Source organism: Sprattus sprattus (assembly GCF_963457725.1).
Source record: "Sprattus sprattus genome assembly, chromosome: 7".
NCBI classification, from domain to species: domain Eukaryota; kingdom Metazoa; phylum Chordata; class Actinopteri; order Clupeiformes; family Clupeidae; genus Sprattus; species Sprattus sprattus.
The window spans coordinates 18,756,191-18,771,549 of NC_137926.1; the positions used below are offsets into that span (position 1 = coordinate 18,756,191).

The 15,359-nt window shown below is 40.9% G+C and overlaps 1 protein-coding gene across 1 annotated transcript; it reads right to left on the bottom strand.

Moving 5' to 3' along the window:
* Positions 1–235: 235 nt before the first annotated feature.
* slc17a6a (solute carrier family 17 member 6a) lies at positions 236–15,310 on the bottom strand (the record flags this gene model as incomplete). Its single annotated transcript, XM_080842878.1, has 12 exons — positions 236–592; positions 1,810–1,937; positions 2,296–2,406; positions 2,717–2,849; positions 5,082–5,231; positions 5,580–5,722; positions 8,511–8,597; positions 8,883–8,970; positions 11,523–11,637; positions 12,820–12,938; positions 13,309–13,564; positions 15,225–15,310. The coding sequence occupies 12 exons, from the start codon at positions 15,308–15,310 to the stop codon at positions 236–238; spliced, it is 1,773 nt and encodes a 590-aa protein (XP_080699004.1).
* Positions 15,311–15,359: the final 49 nt, after the last annotated feature.

Sequence of the window (15,359 nt, forward strand, 5' to 3'; positions counted from 1 at the left end):
CTATGAATTATTTACATTATCTGTAATCGTTAGTACTTTTTATTATTTATATATCTATATCTCTTGCTATTGTTTACTATTTTATTACTTTTACTTATTTTTCGTATATCTATTTTAAATTATATTCTCTCTCTCTAGCTCTAAGAGACTCATCAGGAGAATGTTTTCATGTGTTATACTGTGTGTTTATTTTTATGACCGATAGCTATATTTGCTCTGTATATCTACTTGTGCTCTAGGAGTAGTCCTCGTCCGGCCCAGCACTGTAGGCTTGCGTGGCTCCCTCCTGGATGTACTCCTCTGTCTTGTCCCAGCTCTGGGCCCAGCCGGTGTTGACCTGCGTGGTGGCCCCGTAGGTCTTGGAGGCCCCGCCGGCCCCGCTCTGGGCTCCCAGGGGCATGTGGCTGAGTGTGATGTCGCCCGTCTCCTCGGCCAGCTCATCCTCGTCGATGAAGCCGCACTTCTCGTCGCTGGTCTCTTCTGGGTCAGCCCACGGCTGCTTTTCGCCGGACGCGAAGATACCATAGAAGATCACGCCCCCGTAGTGCACCAATGCTGCAATCAGGAAGACATACTGCCACTCGTCTCGGGTCTAAAGCCAAAACAATACAAAGCAATTAGCCACTTCTAATGCATGTGTGGTGCAAGTTTATTTATAAATGTAAACTAGACGTATCGCACAGCGGTGCATAATATGACCGCCACATGAAGTGAGACAATGAGCAAGAATAAAGTGAAATAAGATTTTTAGGTTTGAAAAAAAGTGTGTTTTCGAGAATGATAACGTTCCTGACAACAGTAAACTAAAATGTTTATTGTTCATCTCATTCTGAGGCGGCTGTACACTGATAGGGTGTGAAGCGTTACCTGTGAGTAATGTTCTGCGGTTGTGAGACCTGTCTATTGAATATGAGGATGTGTGTGACTTTATATCAGATATATTCTTGTGCTAAATTTAAGTATTTAGTGTAATGTACATGTATACATAAGCAACAATATGTGCTTCATTGTATGACTGTACTTTTTCAAAAAGTAAAAAAATATATACATGTATGTATAACATGTTGTATTATTAGTTGGAGGCCAAAATATGTTTGATTACGATAGTAAATGTAGAGTAAATGCTACACACAGTATTGACATTTATAACAGGACAGGGGAATACACTTTCATAATTATAAGTTTAAATATAGCTGCAAACTGCTATTGGGGTCCAAGCATTGGCTGGTGTTGGCGCCTGAATTTTGATCATGAAATTTATGTCCAAAGAATGTGGTAGTGACGCAGGGTGTCAAATTTCATGAAGTTTGAACCTTTACTTCGCAAGATATAGGCTAGTGGAGTGCATTCACAAGGTAGTGCCCCTCCACAAATGAATCATAAAGGAGGAACACCTAGGGACACAAACCTTATATTCAGTCATGTGGGGCTACAACTGTACCTGAAATACAACCATACATGAAATCGTTGACCTAAAATAGGTGAAAAAATAAAGAAAAGGACAAAAATTGCCTGGCGCAGTGGCGGTCATAACCATCACACAAAAGCTAATATACTGCAAAAACAAGTAAGCATCTTTGGATATTTATATTGTGAATTTAAATGTACTGATTGATACTGTACTGACTGATTGAAACATTGGTATAATTGATACATTGATACATTCCTTAAATATTAAAGGCATTTATTTTGCATTCAGCAGTGTTTGTGGCTTATGGTTGAGCTGTCACAGAGATCATGTTAGACATCCTCAGAGAGGTGAAACGAATAGGACTTTGGAGGAGAGGTTAAATAGGCAACATTACACACCTTATTTTTGGTCATGGCACCCACGATGAGGGGGCAAACCATGCCTGAGAGGGTTCCCACACCATTGGAGATGCCCATGAGGATACTGGCATACCTGGGCGCTATGTCCAGGTGGTTCACATTAAACCCTAAGGGGTGAGGAGAGGTGAACCAGTGGGTAGATTGTCTTTGGATGATAATGGAGGTCAAAGGTCAAAATGGTTACACCACCACCTATACTAACTCGTGTACTTCAAGGTCTATGGTTTATATTCCTTCACCGTTTCATCAACATCATGCTACAATGATTCATTCTCATCAAACTGAATTTGCATTTTGTCATACAAATTACATTAGTCATGGTAACTTCCTGTACTTTCCTGAGTCATTTTCAGGTCTTCATCCTTCACAGCAAGTTGCCTTTGTATCCCCATCATCTTACCCAAGTTGTTTTGGTGTGTTTTTCCGTTTCTTCCCAATTTACCCAGCATGCTGCGGGTCTCTCACCTGATATGGCGAAGCCACTGAATCCGACAGCCAGCACCAGGAAGGAAATGGCCACGCCCTTGCTTTTGGAGAAGCCCACGACCAGCAGCAGAGTGGCCTCCATTCCAAAACCTGTCGGGGGGAACAGCCAGAGAGAGAGAGAGAGGCGCTGTCATCTGTGATCTACAATCTACAACCCGCTCTCATCTGAAAAACTTTCATGAGACCATGAGCACACAGAAAAACGTTGGGATTCTTTAACCTGGGCTCTATTTCTAGATCGTTTTGGGTCCAAAATTTTACAGGACACTGAACGTTCGATCCAGTATTGAGTAAAAATAGGGCCCAGGTTGAACAAATCTCTATGTATTCCTTTATCCTAGATCCAGCTCAATGGTACGAGGCCCAATCCCACAATTCCTCTATACTGAGGTTCTCTCACCTCCACAGTTCATGATCTTCCTGACGTTGGTGGTGGACATGATTTTATTGGCACGCAGATAATCAGCCAGCTGTCCCCCTATTGGCACAATGATGGTCATCACCAGGTGAGGCAAAGCTGAGACCATACCAACCTGAGACGGAGCGAGAAAAACAGACAAAGAAGATTCCATATAGAGTGTAGACTGAAAATAGCATGACAAAAAGTCCAAGCGGTGAACTAGGAGCAGCCTCAAATTTTTCCAGTTCCATAGTATCTGAGTCTGACCAAACATAATAAACATGGCTTTCATGAGAACATGCTCCTAGCACCGCACAGCCCTGGAGACCATATCTAGGAACTGTAAAGACCCTGTGGATAGTACTGTGTATGGTACTGTTCTAAATTAACCATGCCTCCACACATTTGTCAGCAGTAGAGGTATCATGACATAATACAAAAGAGACTTGTACAAACATATTCTACTATTCTATTTCATGGAAGATCTGGAGGATTTCTATGGATGGAAATGTCTGATTTACAGTATGTCTACCTGTGAATTATAATCTGTTCTAAGACTCAAGGGGCAATTAGGATTGCGAAAGAGGGGAAGATGCAGTGTATACTGTAAGTGTCGAATATCATGTGTAAATTCTAGATAGTGTTATCTTTACACCTGAGAGCCCTATAAAATAAAAACTGAAAACAGAAGATGGGAACAGTGCATTCTAATTCATCTCACTACACTACACTCTTCCGCTCTTGACAGTAATGGGACAGAATTAATAGGATGTGTAATTCTAGGAAATAACCTGTGTTTATTTGACCTGCTGCACAAGTTTTATTGTTTAATTATCTCTTGTATCCTCTATTCCATCCAATAACCCACCAGGGTAACGTTTCTTTGCCTTTAGTTTTATGCTTCTTGGGTATAATTTGCCTTTGTCTTTTCTATCCTTTGAAAATACACACCAAATTTCCATGCCAGCATTCACATAAAGGCCCTTCATTTTTTTCCTTGACAACATCCATTTATATGTTCATTAATTAGAAGCATATTATTTCTCAAGCATCTATACACTGCAATCATTTTGTTTACTCAGCCAGATTTCATTCCAGAATGCTATTCTTTGAAGTTCTTTGAAGGTTCTCTTGTTGAAGACAGAGTAGGAATCTAAAACATTCTGAGGACCGTTAGCTCCCTCAAGATGCAAAAGATAACACTAGTGTCTCACCCATGTTCTTTCCAAATGTCTGTGACATAGCCCAATTCATGGTTAAACAGGATTTCAGGTCTAGTTTGTGCCACAGCAAGAATCCTGAGTCTAATCTACACATCGCCGTCACTCTGACCCGTTTCACCGCCAGCCAGCGGCCTCAGCTCTGCTACACTACACGAGGAATCAATCTTCTGTCTGAAACACAGCCGTCATGCTCGTCCAATTCATACCAGCCTCCCCGTAGCAGCCAACAATCAATAACGGTGTCAGGATTTATTCGTGGCCCTCTGCCCCGACCAATCCTTCTCAAACGTCCCAAGGAGTAGACACAATGTGATATGGGAGTGTTAGATGTAGGCCATGACACCGGCACAGCAGTCACTCATGCCACTGATTCAATCAGGACCGATGTTATCAGACCTGCTCTGCCATGGCTGGTCTAACACATCCTCAAGTCAAACACAAATGGATGACAGATATTACACAGGTTGTCCATTGAGCTATCAGTGATCTGCAAGTCCAATAACATCCTACAATCAATGTAATTAGCACATTCAGTACACATTCACACTCATAGTCACCTACAGTGTTGACTGTATATGAAGTTGAGTACTTCAAAGACGCTGGGTCTTTGGACAGTTCTTGTTTGACAAATTCATACATTTTTCTCAATCGATAGTGTAAAGTCAAATTAGGAATTAAAAAGTGTGAAACACTTGCATGGAAGAAACACACCTACACATTATATATGGTCATCTCCCATTTATCCCCAAAGTTTGCAGACAAATGTGACTTGGCACTGCCATGGTCAAGACCACCTCACCCAAAAACAACTCAGTACAAAAACAGAAGCTTCTCAAGCCAAGTCAAGAAAAAGACCACAGAGCAATAGATGGTGGTTAAGGTATATACATGTAACCTATGCAAACAAGAGTCCCAAACCAGATGGAGTCAGAGAGGTACAGCATAATAAGAGCTAAAATGTACCAAATTTAAAAAACCAAAAGCGCATTAGACGGTTTAAAAATCTTACTGAGGCTAGCTAAACAATCTGAGTCAAACAACATGAAGATGAAGATGTTGAGGCCATTTATTATAACATATATTAAGTCTGACGTTGGTTGGTGTACTATAACTCTTACAAAGTCTCAAACATGTAATCTGACCTTGCTGATCTCGAAGCCGAACACCTCTTCAAAGTATGCCGGCTGGCTGATGAGCAGCAGGTAGAAGGTCCAGCTGCGGCAGAAGTTGGCCACGATGATTGCATAGACGGGCATGGAGGTGAAGAACTTCCTCCAGGGAGTCTTGAATTTCTGCAGAGGAGAAGAAGTTGGTGCTGTGCTGAATGACAAATGTATTCTTATTCACTCCAAATGTATTTTAGTTACGCCATTTCTTTATTTCAAGGTGCCGTCCGTGATGCCAATCTAAAATACTCTCCAAAATTCAAGCTGTCTGTTCTGTGTGTGTTGAGCTCATATATCAACAACCAAATCGCAGACTGTATCTTTAAACCTTTGTCTTACACCAACCCCAACCACCCCCACATTCTTCTTATTGTTAAACGTAATGGTATAATACGTAGATGACGGGAATCATATAAGTAAATGTCTGTTTCCTTCTCTGAGTAAGATGAAAACGAGGCTCTGAGGGGCTCTCACATCAGCAGCGCCCATGAGCATTTGGCCCTCGCCGATGCTCTCCTCGATGAAGGTTCGCTCCTCGGCCGTGATGGTGGGGTGGTCAGCAGGGCTTTCGTATGACACTAGGATCCAGAACATGTACCACACTATGCCAAAACAGCCTGCAGGAGATTTACATACACCCACACACGCACACACACACACACACACACACACACACACACAGATGGTTTACATAGACTCGTAAGAAAAAGGCCTTGTGAATAACTTCAAATGGGGAAAGCTCTACAGGGAACCTTTATCACACTGCATCCTTTCCTGGTTAGAAACCTTTAGAAGGGTTGTAAAAGGAGCTGAAACTCCCTCAAAACCTGAAATAAAGCTACCCTGGAGTCACCTCTGAGACTTGTACTCTTAAAACATATAATACCTCCCTCTTTGAGCTGATTTCCCAGATTTTATAATGTAAATCATATCGGTCAATCATAGCGTTGTAAATTGATCCAATTTCTGCAAAGCTTCTTAAGAATAATTAACCTCTGATTAACACATCTCTACTGGAACTAAGGCACACATCCTTTTATGACAGACATGTACTTCAGTCTTTCAAAAAATATGTCCTCTTGTATGTATTCTAAGAACCCAATCCTGGCCTCAGCAATCTTGCAATGACAAACCTACATCAAACATCCCTGGCAATGCAGTTGGAAAGCTTTTTGAAAGAGCACATTACAATACAGAGCCTACCCAACTAAGAGTCAGTTGGGGGGGGGGGGGCATCCCCCCAAAGCTTTCTAAGCTATCAGTCGTCATTGTCATTCCAAAAACCTACCAGCGATCGCAGAATTTTGTTTTCCAATAATACAATAGGCACAACAAACAATGGAAGGTTGGTGTTTATCTGTGGGTTAGCCATGTATCTGTGCAACACACCCTGCAGGCAGTGGCGCAAAAAGTGGGTATGCGCTGTATGCGGCGCATAGGGGCGCCGCACCCATGGAGGCGCCAAAGCGATAGTAAAAAAAAAATAATATTAAAATGTTTGGGGTATTTTCTATATGTAACTACTGTTGTGCGTTTCTAAATAATTTCTGCATTTCCTTAATGTTATATCACATTTTAGAGGACTAAAGAGGCTAGAGTAGGCGCCTCATCTCTTAAGATTCCATAATAGAATTTTGACATAGAAGAGGGACCGTGACCGCTGAACACACAAGCAGTTAGAACTAGGCTACGAGTAGTGAGTTGGTTGGATGGAAGATGAATAAAGCAAAAACAAAAAGGGGGGGGGGGGGGGGGGGGGGGGGGGCGCCAAAATTGTTGCTGCTTACCCCTCTGACACTGGGCAGTTGCATCCCTGCCTGCAGGGACTGTGAACTCTTACCACTGTCGTTTACGCTACGCTTATAATGGATAGCATCATCTAACTACAAGCCTCTGTGTCATCACAAAACTTCAACGGTACCTTCTTGTCAGCTTAAAAAGCAAGTACTTAAAGTAAAAATGCCTACCTTAACATTTAAAAAAAATGTGCCGATATTTTGTTTCTGCTCTCTTTTTGGTTGTCCTTTAGTAAGCAACGTTAAAGAAGAGTGTCACCCTGCATGATGATAAGTTTAACGTATACTACAGCTACAGGATACTTATAAGTAAAAGAAGTAGATACAATATTGCTAGAACGCTGGTTTCTTTCTGTGCACCAACTTGGCTAAGAAGCTGTTTCTATGTGCAATGGCTGTAACTCTAAAAATGATTGAGGAAAAGACACTCTGAGGCCCACTTTGGACCATAAATAAAAGGTAATTACTGCGTAAAAGTGGGCCTCAGAGTGTCTTTTCCTCAATCATTTTTAGAGTTACAGCCATTGCACATAGAAACAGCTTCTTGGCCAAGTTGGTGCACAGTACATCTCAGGAAGATTTGTATTGATAGGATCTACTGACATAAATGCTATCCATCAGGTGCTTCATTTTGCGCATATAGACCTTTTATTTATAGTCCATTCATTCTTGCCTCCTCCGATGAATAACTTTTGTATACCACTGATCAAGAAACGAAAGGATTTGCGTGATAATTACTGTTTAAAACAACAAACTACTGCTAATGTCAATGACCTGATTCAACAGAAATACTGACAAGTGTCACCCTGCATGATAAGTTTAACGTGTACTACAGCTACAGGATATAAGTGAAAGAAGTAGATACAATATTGCTAGAATGCTTTGGTTACTTTTCCTTCTTGCTCATCAGTATTTCTGTTGAATCAGGTCATTGACATTAGCAGTAGTTTGTTGTTTACAGTAATTATCATGCAAATCCTTTCGTTTCTTGAGGAAAAGACACTCTTAGGCCCACTTTTACGCCCGCCCCCCCCCCCCCCAACACCATTTCCCATCACGTTCTACTACAAAGGCTTGAACTGTGAATCCAGGACGCTGCAGGGTGCCTATGTAAGTCACTTACGATGAAAACATCTGCTAATGTTAACAGGAGGGCACATAACTGGCTTAGGTGATATCTACAATGTACAATGTTGTTGATTGTGAATGTGAATGACAACTCTCCCTGCCAAAGGTATAGAAATGGTATTCCTCATGGATTACTGCTTGGACCTCTGCTCTTTTCTTTGTGCATGGTACCCTTAGGTGCAGCCATAAGGAAGCACAACATCTATTTCCATTGTTAATCAGTTAACCACGCCAAATTATACATGTGCTTGAAGCCAGATAGACATACAACAGATAAACCAACACTCTTGTTCAGAGGCAGAAAGGTATGGATGACTCAACTTCCTGCTCGTGAGATTTTAGGACCTGAACATTTTATCATCGCATCAATATTGTTTCAATCAAGTCCATACAAACTATACAATTAATAGTGGCATACAAATATAGATTTGTGATCGTCCATAATCCAGTTTACATCCAGATTGTGTGGTAATGAACTCACCGTAGATGTAGAAGACAGAAGACCAGCCTGAGTACTGCACTAAGATCCCAGCCAAGGGCATGGCTATAACTGCTCCAGCATAGGACCCTGATGAAGTTGTTTTTGTTTTTAGAGCGGGCAGGGAACACAGAGACTTTCAGGTTACATTTACTTCTGGAAATTTGATGGTAACATCATATGAGCAGTTGAGGTGTAAACCTTTAAACCTTAGACTATGTATGTTATTTGAATGAAGAGTGGTATATCTATTTAACTTCAACCCTCCTTGCTTCATAAATGGCTTCATAGGAATGAGAAAAAATAAATCAAGGTATAGTTCTTTGTCTTAGCTGCTATTTACAGTGACTGTCTGGACATTGAAGTCTTACGTACCACAGAAAGAGGTGGTTGCCAGGCGACTCCTCTCCATAGGTGGAGCCCACTTACTCCAGATCCCATGACATGCGGGGTAGGTCACACCCTGAAAGCAGATGTTAGAACACAGTTACCATAGCAAAGCCACCATGAATTCTCAAGAGAGGAAACTAATTCAGTAAAGAAAGGAATACATAATTGGTGCAATACTGGTGCAATTTTCACTGCTGGGTCTCAGAAAGAAATTACATTTAACCACAAACCAAAACTAGTAATCTCCAGAGTCACTTGTGTGACAGGGATTAATGAGACTCCCTGATTCAGGCAAATCCATGCTGGCTCTCTGCTCAGCTACCAAAACAGTAATGTTTTCTATTAAATCTTCATTAGTCACTAATTGGCACACAATCAGCCTTTGATAGGCCCAAATAGCCGGGGCTTGCCAGGGAGCAGATCTGAACAGCTAATGTTTAATTTGCAGTAATCAGCTGATACTCATGGAGCCTGAGCTGTCCTGTTTCTTCCCTGAAAATCAGTCTCTTCCTCAAATGTGAGTAAAGACTCTTCCTGGAATAAAAATAAATGCTGTGTACAAAACAACAAAGGAATGAATGTCCTTGTCCTTCTTACGCCCTCCCTCTTTTTGTCTTCCTTTCTCCTTCCTCTCCTCCTCTTGTTTGGATTTGCTTGAGTGTTGCAAGGGGTGATATAACCTTGCTCTTTCGTTTATTTGGTATCCTTTATCCAGACCCATCTCCATGTCAGCTCATGTGTCTGGGTGTAATGTTTACTGTGGTTGGTAACTACAGATCTAAGGATGTGTTTGTAGCAGCAGTTTTATTGCTTAAGGAAGCGTTTCGAATGTAATTAGCATTCACATTTTGACGCATTCAACATTCAACAAGGGCTATCCATAAAATATTTAACATATTTCCTTTTGAAGTAGGCTACACCCAGCCGAACCATATATTAGGCTACTCGAAACACTACCGCACTGAAAAAGGTACATAACTTCAGAAAGACAGATCATATCTCATTCTCAAGTCCATGATTGATCAGGTAATTTGCATAAATAAGGAAAGAAATCCACCGAATTTTCTAAACAAATCACACAAAGTCAAAGGTCCGATAGTGATACAATAATACGGGACTAATGCAACACGAGACTGTTCAGCCACAGTCAGTGGCGGTTCTGCATGGAATTACGCCCCGGGCGATATCCCCTCCGAGCGCCCCCCCCCACCCGAAAAAAAAATCTGACTTTTTCCAATTATAACAATATAAGTGAAAGAAAAAATGAAATGTATCAATTGCACAAATCCTTCAATAGAACATTTGAATAACACACTTAAGATAATTATTGCACACATAATTTACATTAATGTTAGCTAACCAGCCATCTGCAAGTTATGTTGTGCAAGTGCAACGCTTGCTAGTCTAGTGGTGTCAAAAGGAAATCTATGGTCTAACCAGCTAGCTATCGACCTGTTAATTATTAAGATTATACTAGTACTCTGTATGCTTTTCAATTGCACAACTCTTTCAATAGAGCATTTAAATAACACACTTTAGATAATCAATGCACACATCATGTGCATTAATGTTAGCTAACACCAGCTCTTTGCAAGTTATGTTGTGCAAGCACTCAACATGCATTATAGTTAGTTGAGTTTGCTAATAGTGGCTAATGGGATTTCGCTAACGCTTGCTAGTCTAGTGGTGTCAAAAGGAAATCTGTGGTCTAACCAGCTAGCTATCGACCTGCTAATTATTAAGATTATACTAGTACTCTGTATGCTGTTACATTATGTAGTTGTGGCTAGCGGGATTTCGCTAACACTTTAGCCTAGTGTCAGATGAATGAACATGTTCATACCCTATGGTCAAATCAGCTAGCTAACGCTAGCTAGCCAACAACTCAGTTGGTGCTCAACATTAGCTGGTTGCCTTACAGTAATAGAGTATTGGTTAAGCTACACTTGATAAAATAAAACACATTTTTACCTTGTCCACTCGAGCATCTTTCAATAGCTTTATCGATAATGTAATAGACTACTCTGTTAAAGATGTATTACATTTCCCTCGGGATGAATAAAGTATCTATCTGACTATCTATCTATCTATACTCTGCTCACTATTACCTTCACCAGTTGGATAAATTGATGCAGTTAGTGGTCTCCTTCCACCAATTAACCTTGCCCTTGGTGACCACATAATCGTTCTGTATTACCTATTTTTATAAGCCATTTCACACAATTCAGAAAAACAAAAAGTATAGGGTAATTATAATGTTTATTGGGAGACCCAGAGCTGAACTGCCCGCCGCCCCCTCTCTCTTTCTCTCTTTCCCCCTTTCACCCAGGATTGCGCTGCACCTTCTTAGCGAGCAGGTGCGCCTGCAGCTGCAGGGGGCGCCAATTTGCCAATTCCTCACGCAGTGATATGATATATAGAAATAGAAAAGCGCTACGCGGCCCAGATTATTATTACTATTTTTTTAAGTGCTCGTGCCGCCCCTCACGTGTCATGAAAAAGTGCCGCCCCGGGCGGCTGCCCGGGTCGCCCGTGCCTAAAACCGCCACTGGCCACAGTCATTAATTTTAAAACAGAATCAGTAACAGAGCCCTCGGACTTGACTATTTGAATCTTCCAGTTTACCTCCACCAATCCCTGGAGTATTCTCACAAAGATGACGCATCCATAGTGCGAACGAGCCGCCGTAGGGATGAACATATTTAGTGTTGACGTGAGAAAAATAGCGGCCCCAAAGACTCTGCAAATGAAGTCAGAGGAAAACACATTGAAGTAGAGGGTAACATGTTAAAGCATAGATATATAAATTAAAATGTATTTGATGTGTAGGTATATGGCAAAAATAGCATAGGCCTAATTGTTGCCTCTCGTACTTATTCAAAAGCCTCAGAATTATAATCTGTTCAATGTTAAATTCTATGTAAGGAAGCTATATTAGGATATATACCTCTACAATCAGCACATCGACATAACTACGAGAAAGCCATTTGTGTTTTGTATCCATTTGAAATTGCTGTATTCTTCATAAAGAACATTGCTTTGTTTAAATATCGTGTTCTCGTTCGTTTTCAGCATGTTGGGTCGTGTGATGAAGTTGACAACAGCCAGCTCAGTAGGAAATCCAGAAACCTGCCGTGAAACTGAATTTCAAATAGGCAAAATCTCCAGGGGAATCATTAGCGCGTGCCGGAGATGGGGGATTTTTTTTTCTTCATAGGCCAGTCAATGGGACCAGAATGCATGGACATTGTAAACCGAATCATTGCAGGGTTTTTTTTGTATGTAGATAATCAAGAATTCGTAGACGACTATTGGGTATAGTAGAAATAACTGTATAGGTGAGGCTACTCAAATGATCACATGTATCTATTAAGGCTAGGCTATTTAGACTTATATAATTATCAACGTCAATGTTGACACAAAATAGGAAACACAACAGCAGGATAAGATGTATATGAAATTAAATGTAACATTAAAATAGCCTATACGCTAGGTTTTGGTATGCTCCACCAAAATTACAGCAGCCCCCTCTCCACTAGATTAGACACGCTTCTCCCACGGGACCTCATTAACACGTGGAGACAAGCCCCACGGCCCCTCTAGTCCGATCGCTTTCACTGGCATTAGTGTCAATGCTCCATCACTCGTCAGTCCGCCAGTCAACCCCAGCGCCCAAGCGGGAGAAACAGGGTAACAGGTCGGCGACAATAGGGACCCAAAAAAAGGTAAACAAAAAGGTTCGAAAAATAGGCCTTCATAGCATCCAATGATAGTCCCTACATGTTTAGAAGACCTTGTTTGTGTTTATAAGACACAACAGATCCCGGAACCCTGAACCAGTGAACCCATTGAAAACGCATTTAAACTGGTGCTTATAAGACCATACTGCAACTGGTAGCCTATTCGTTTGGTGCACAGTCACCTGTTGGCCGCCAGACGGGAACAGATCCATCCTCCAGGTATCTGGGTGACGATGTAGCCCCAGAAGAACGAGCCATGGATCATACCCACCGTCTCCGGGTCCCAGTTGAATTTTGCTTTCTGTAAGAAAATCACATGCATCACTTTCCTGGTATTATGATGAAATTAGCACGGCCTGACTTGTGTAGGCTAACTTAACGTCACCCTTCAATCTGTGGAAACCGTTGATATATGAATTAAACTAAATGGCCAAAATAAATACTGGTAGCCTATATTCTCCTGTTGTCACCCCTCTGACATAGCCCATTTGTTTTCCACATAGACACTAGTTAATTCAGTGATTAATACACATTGTATATCAAATGCAAACATATTCATACCAAAATGATAAAAAAAATAAATAAAAAAAAGCTGTGAGGTGTAAAATTAGAAATTGAAGTTCACGAGGTAAATGGTTTGGGCGGTGCTGGGGGCGGGGCATAGCACGCACCTCAGTGACAATGATCTTGCCATCCCGGTGAATGGTGCTGTTATTGACCATGCTCACGATTGCCACGCCCAGGTTGCAGCGGATGCCGAAGGAGATGCAGAAGCCAAGGCCGCTCATGATGGCGATGATATAGCGGCGGGGGAGCCCAAAGCACGTGCAGTCGCACAAAGGTGTCTTCTTCTCTTTGACCTCCTTGGGTCTTCCGTCTGCTGTAAGCTCGATAACTTCCCCGGTGTCATGACGCTTCTCCATCACCCTGGCAGGTCAAAGGAACGGCTTCAGTTCATCTCCAGGAATTTAACTATATTGATTTATGTCTAGGTCTTAATTTTCCAAATAATTTGTGGGGTTTATACTGTCCTTTCTAGCATATCTTTTAACAGCTGACATGGTCATGTAGGCCACAGACTACTGGTTATCTAAGAAAATGGAGGCAAAGTCCTGCTACTGATCCAGCGGTTTAGCCAAGTTCATTTTGAGGTAACAAATGGTTAAATAGACCACATTGACGCTGACAGGTGCAGAACCTGAGGAATAGCTTGATCATACTTGCAGTTAAAGCTTAATTTCTAAATGTCAGAAGATTCCCATTTAATTCCGTCTCTGAATAATCCCCATTGCATATAACAATAATGTAAAATGGATAATTTACGTGTTGAGGCCTAACTGAAAGGACCTTCGTCGTGGGATGTAACATTGTTGTGGGATATTGAGATTTTGTTTTAAATAAATGCATTTGAAATTAAGTGTACGCATAAGCCGTTTGATTGTCGTTTCTTCCTCAACGAATACATAGCCTACACTGCATTGCAGCAACCTATTCATCTTTTACAGTGTCAGACGTATGCAATTTATACCATTACCCCACACATAGGCTTCACAGTAGGTTACGCATTTTCAGTCTTTGCACAAAGAGTTAAACTGTTGAGTTGACCTAATCTGACTAACTGAATATACGGAAATCACAAAGAAAATGATTAGAATAGAGCCGTTTCGCATGGCGTAGGCTATCTGTTCATCGGTTGAAAGGCAAACAGTGAAATGGAGGTGTCATGTCACGTTGTGAATTACTCTGAAGAGGATCGTGCGCTGTCCTGCCATTCACTCTGTCTATACCTCAGGTAAAACGTAAAAAGGCGAATTGTTATAATTAAATTCGTTAACAAATGGTATTTGTATGGTAAAGTTGTTTGCGTTTCTTATATAGAATGTTTATAATTGGAGTATATTGGAATCATAATTCCAGTTTCGCTATCGACTGTTATTTAGCTGTTCATTAAATACAAAATAAAAAACCTACAAACAGCAATTGATTGGCTAATCCAGAGGATATGGTTATTTATTCTTGAAATTAATACATTCCATTGTAAACAGCTGTTTTACGTTAATTCATTATTATTTTATTGTGTTGCTATTTATTCAATGAAGTATGAATAATATTTTAGATATGGATTCTTCAGTTAGGGAGCCTGTACTTATACATAAGGTCCATATAATATGAAACAGATCGATGTGATTAATTTTGAAATATTGTAGTTATTCTTACTCCTCGTGTCACGATTCAGGCTCATTCATTAATTATTTACGACGACCACAACCACTATGGAAAGAAATCCCAAGGGGAATCATCTCATATTTTCTCACCCCGTTTTCGTATAATTTTCTACCAACGAACTTGGAGTAGGTTTTGACAGTATTTCAAATCTGTCATGATTCTGTAAGGAATAGGTCTTACTTAGGCAGTGAATTCTATGTTTCAAGCCTAACGTGGAATTCTTACAGGGATATCTATCTTCGATCACAGTGAAATTAATGAAACATCCAGTATATTGACATTTGTTTTCAAGTGCTTTATATTAAAAATGAAATACCATTAAGAACAAATTGTACAAAAATAATCAAATAGCCATTTCTACCTCTGGAGATGCCCCAGGGTCTTCCCGGCAAAATTTTTCAGCCCCTCTTTTCCGGGGGTGAACACTCGCTGTTTCATGGTATCCATGTCCAAAGACGACACTCCGTTTGGTACTTACAAAGAGAAAACCTGCTTT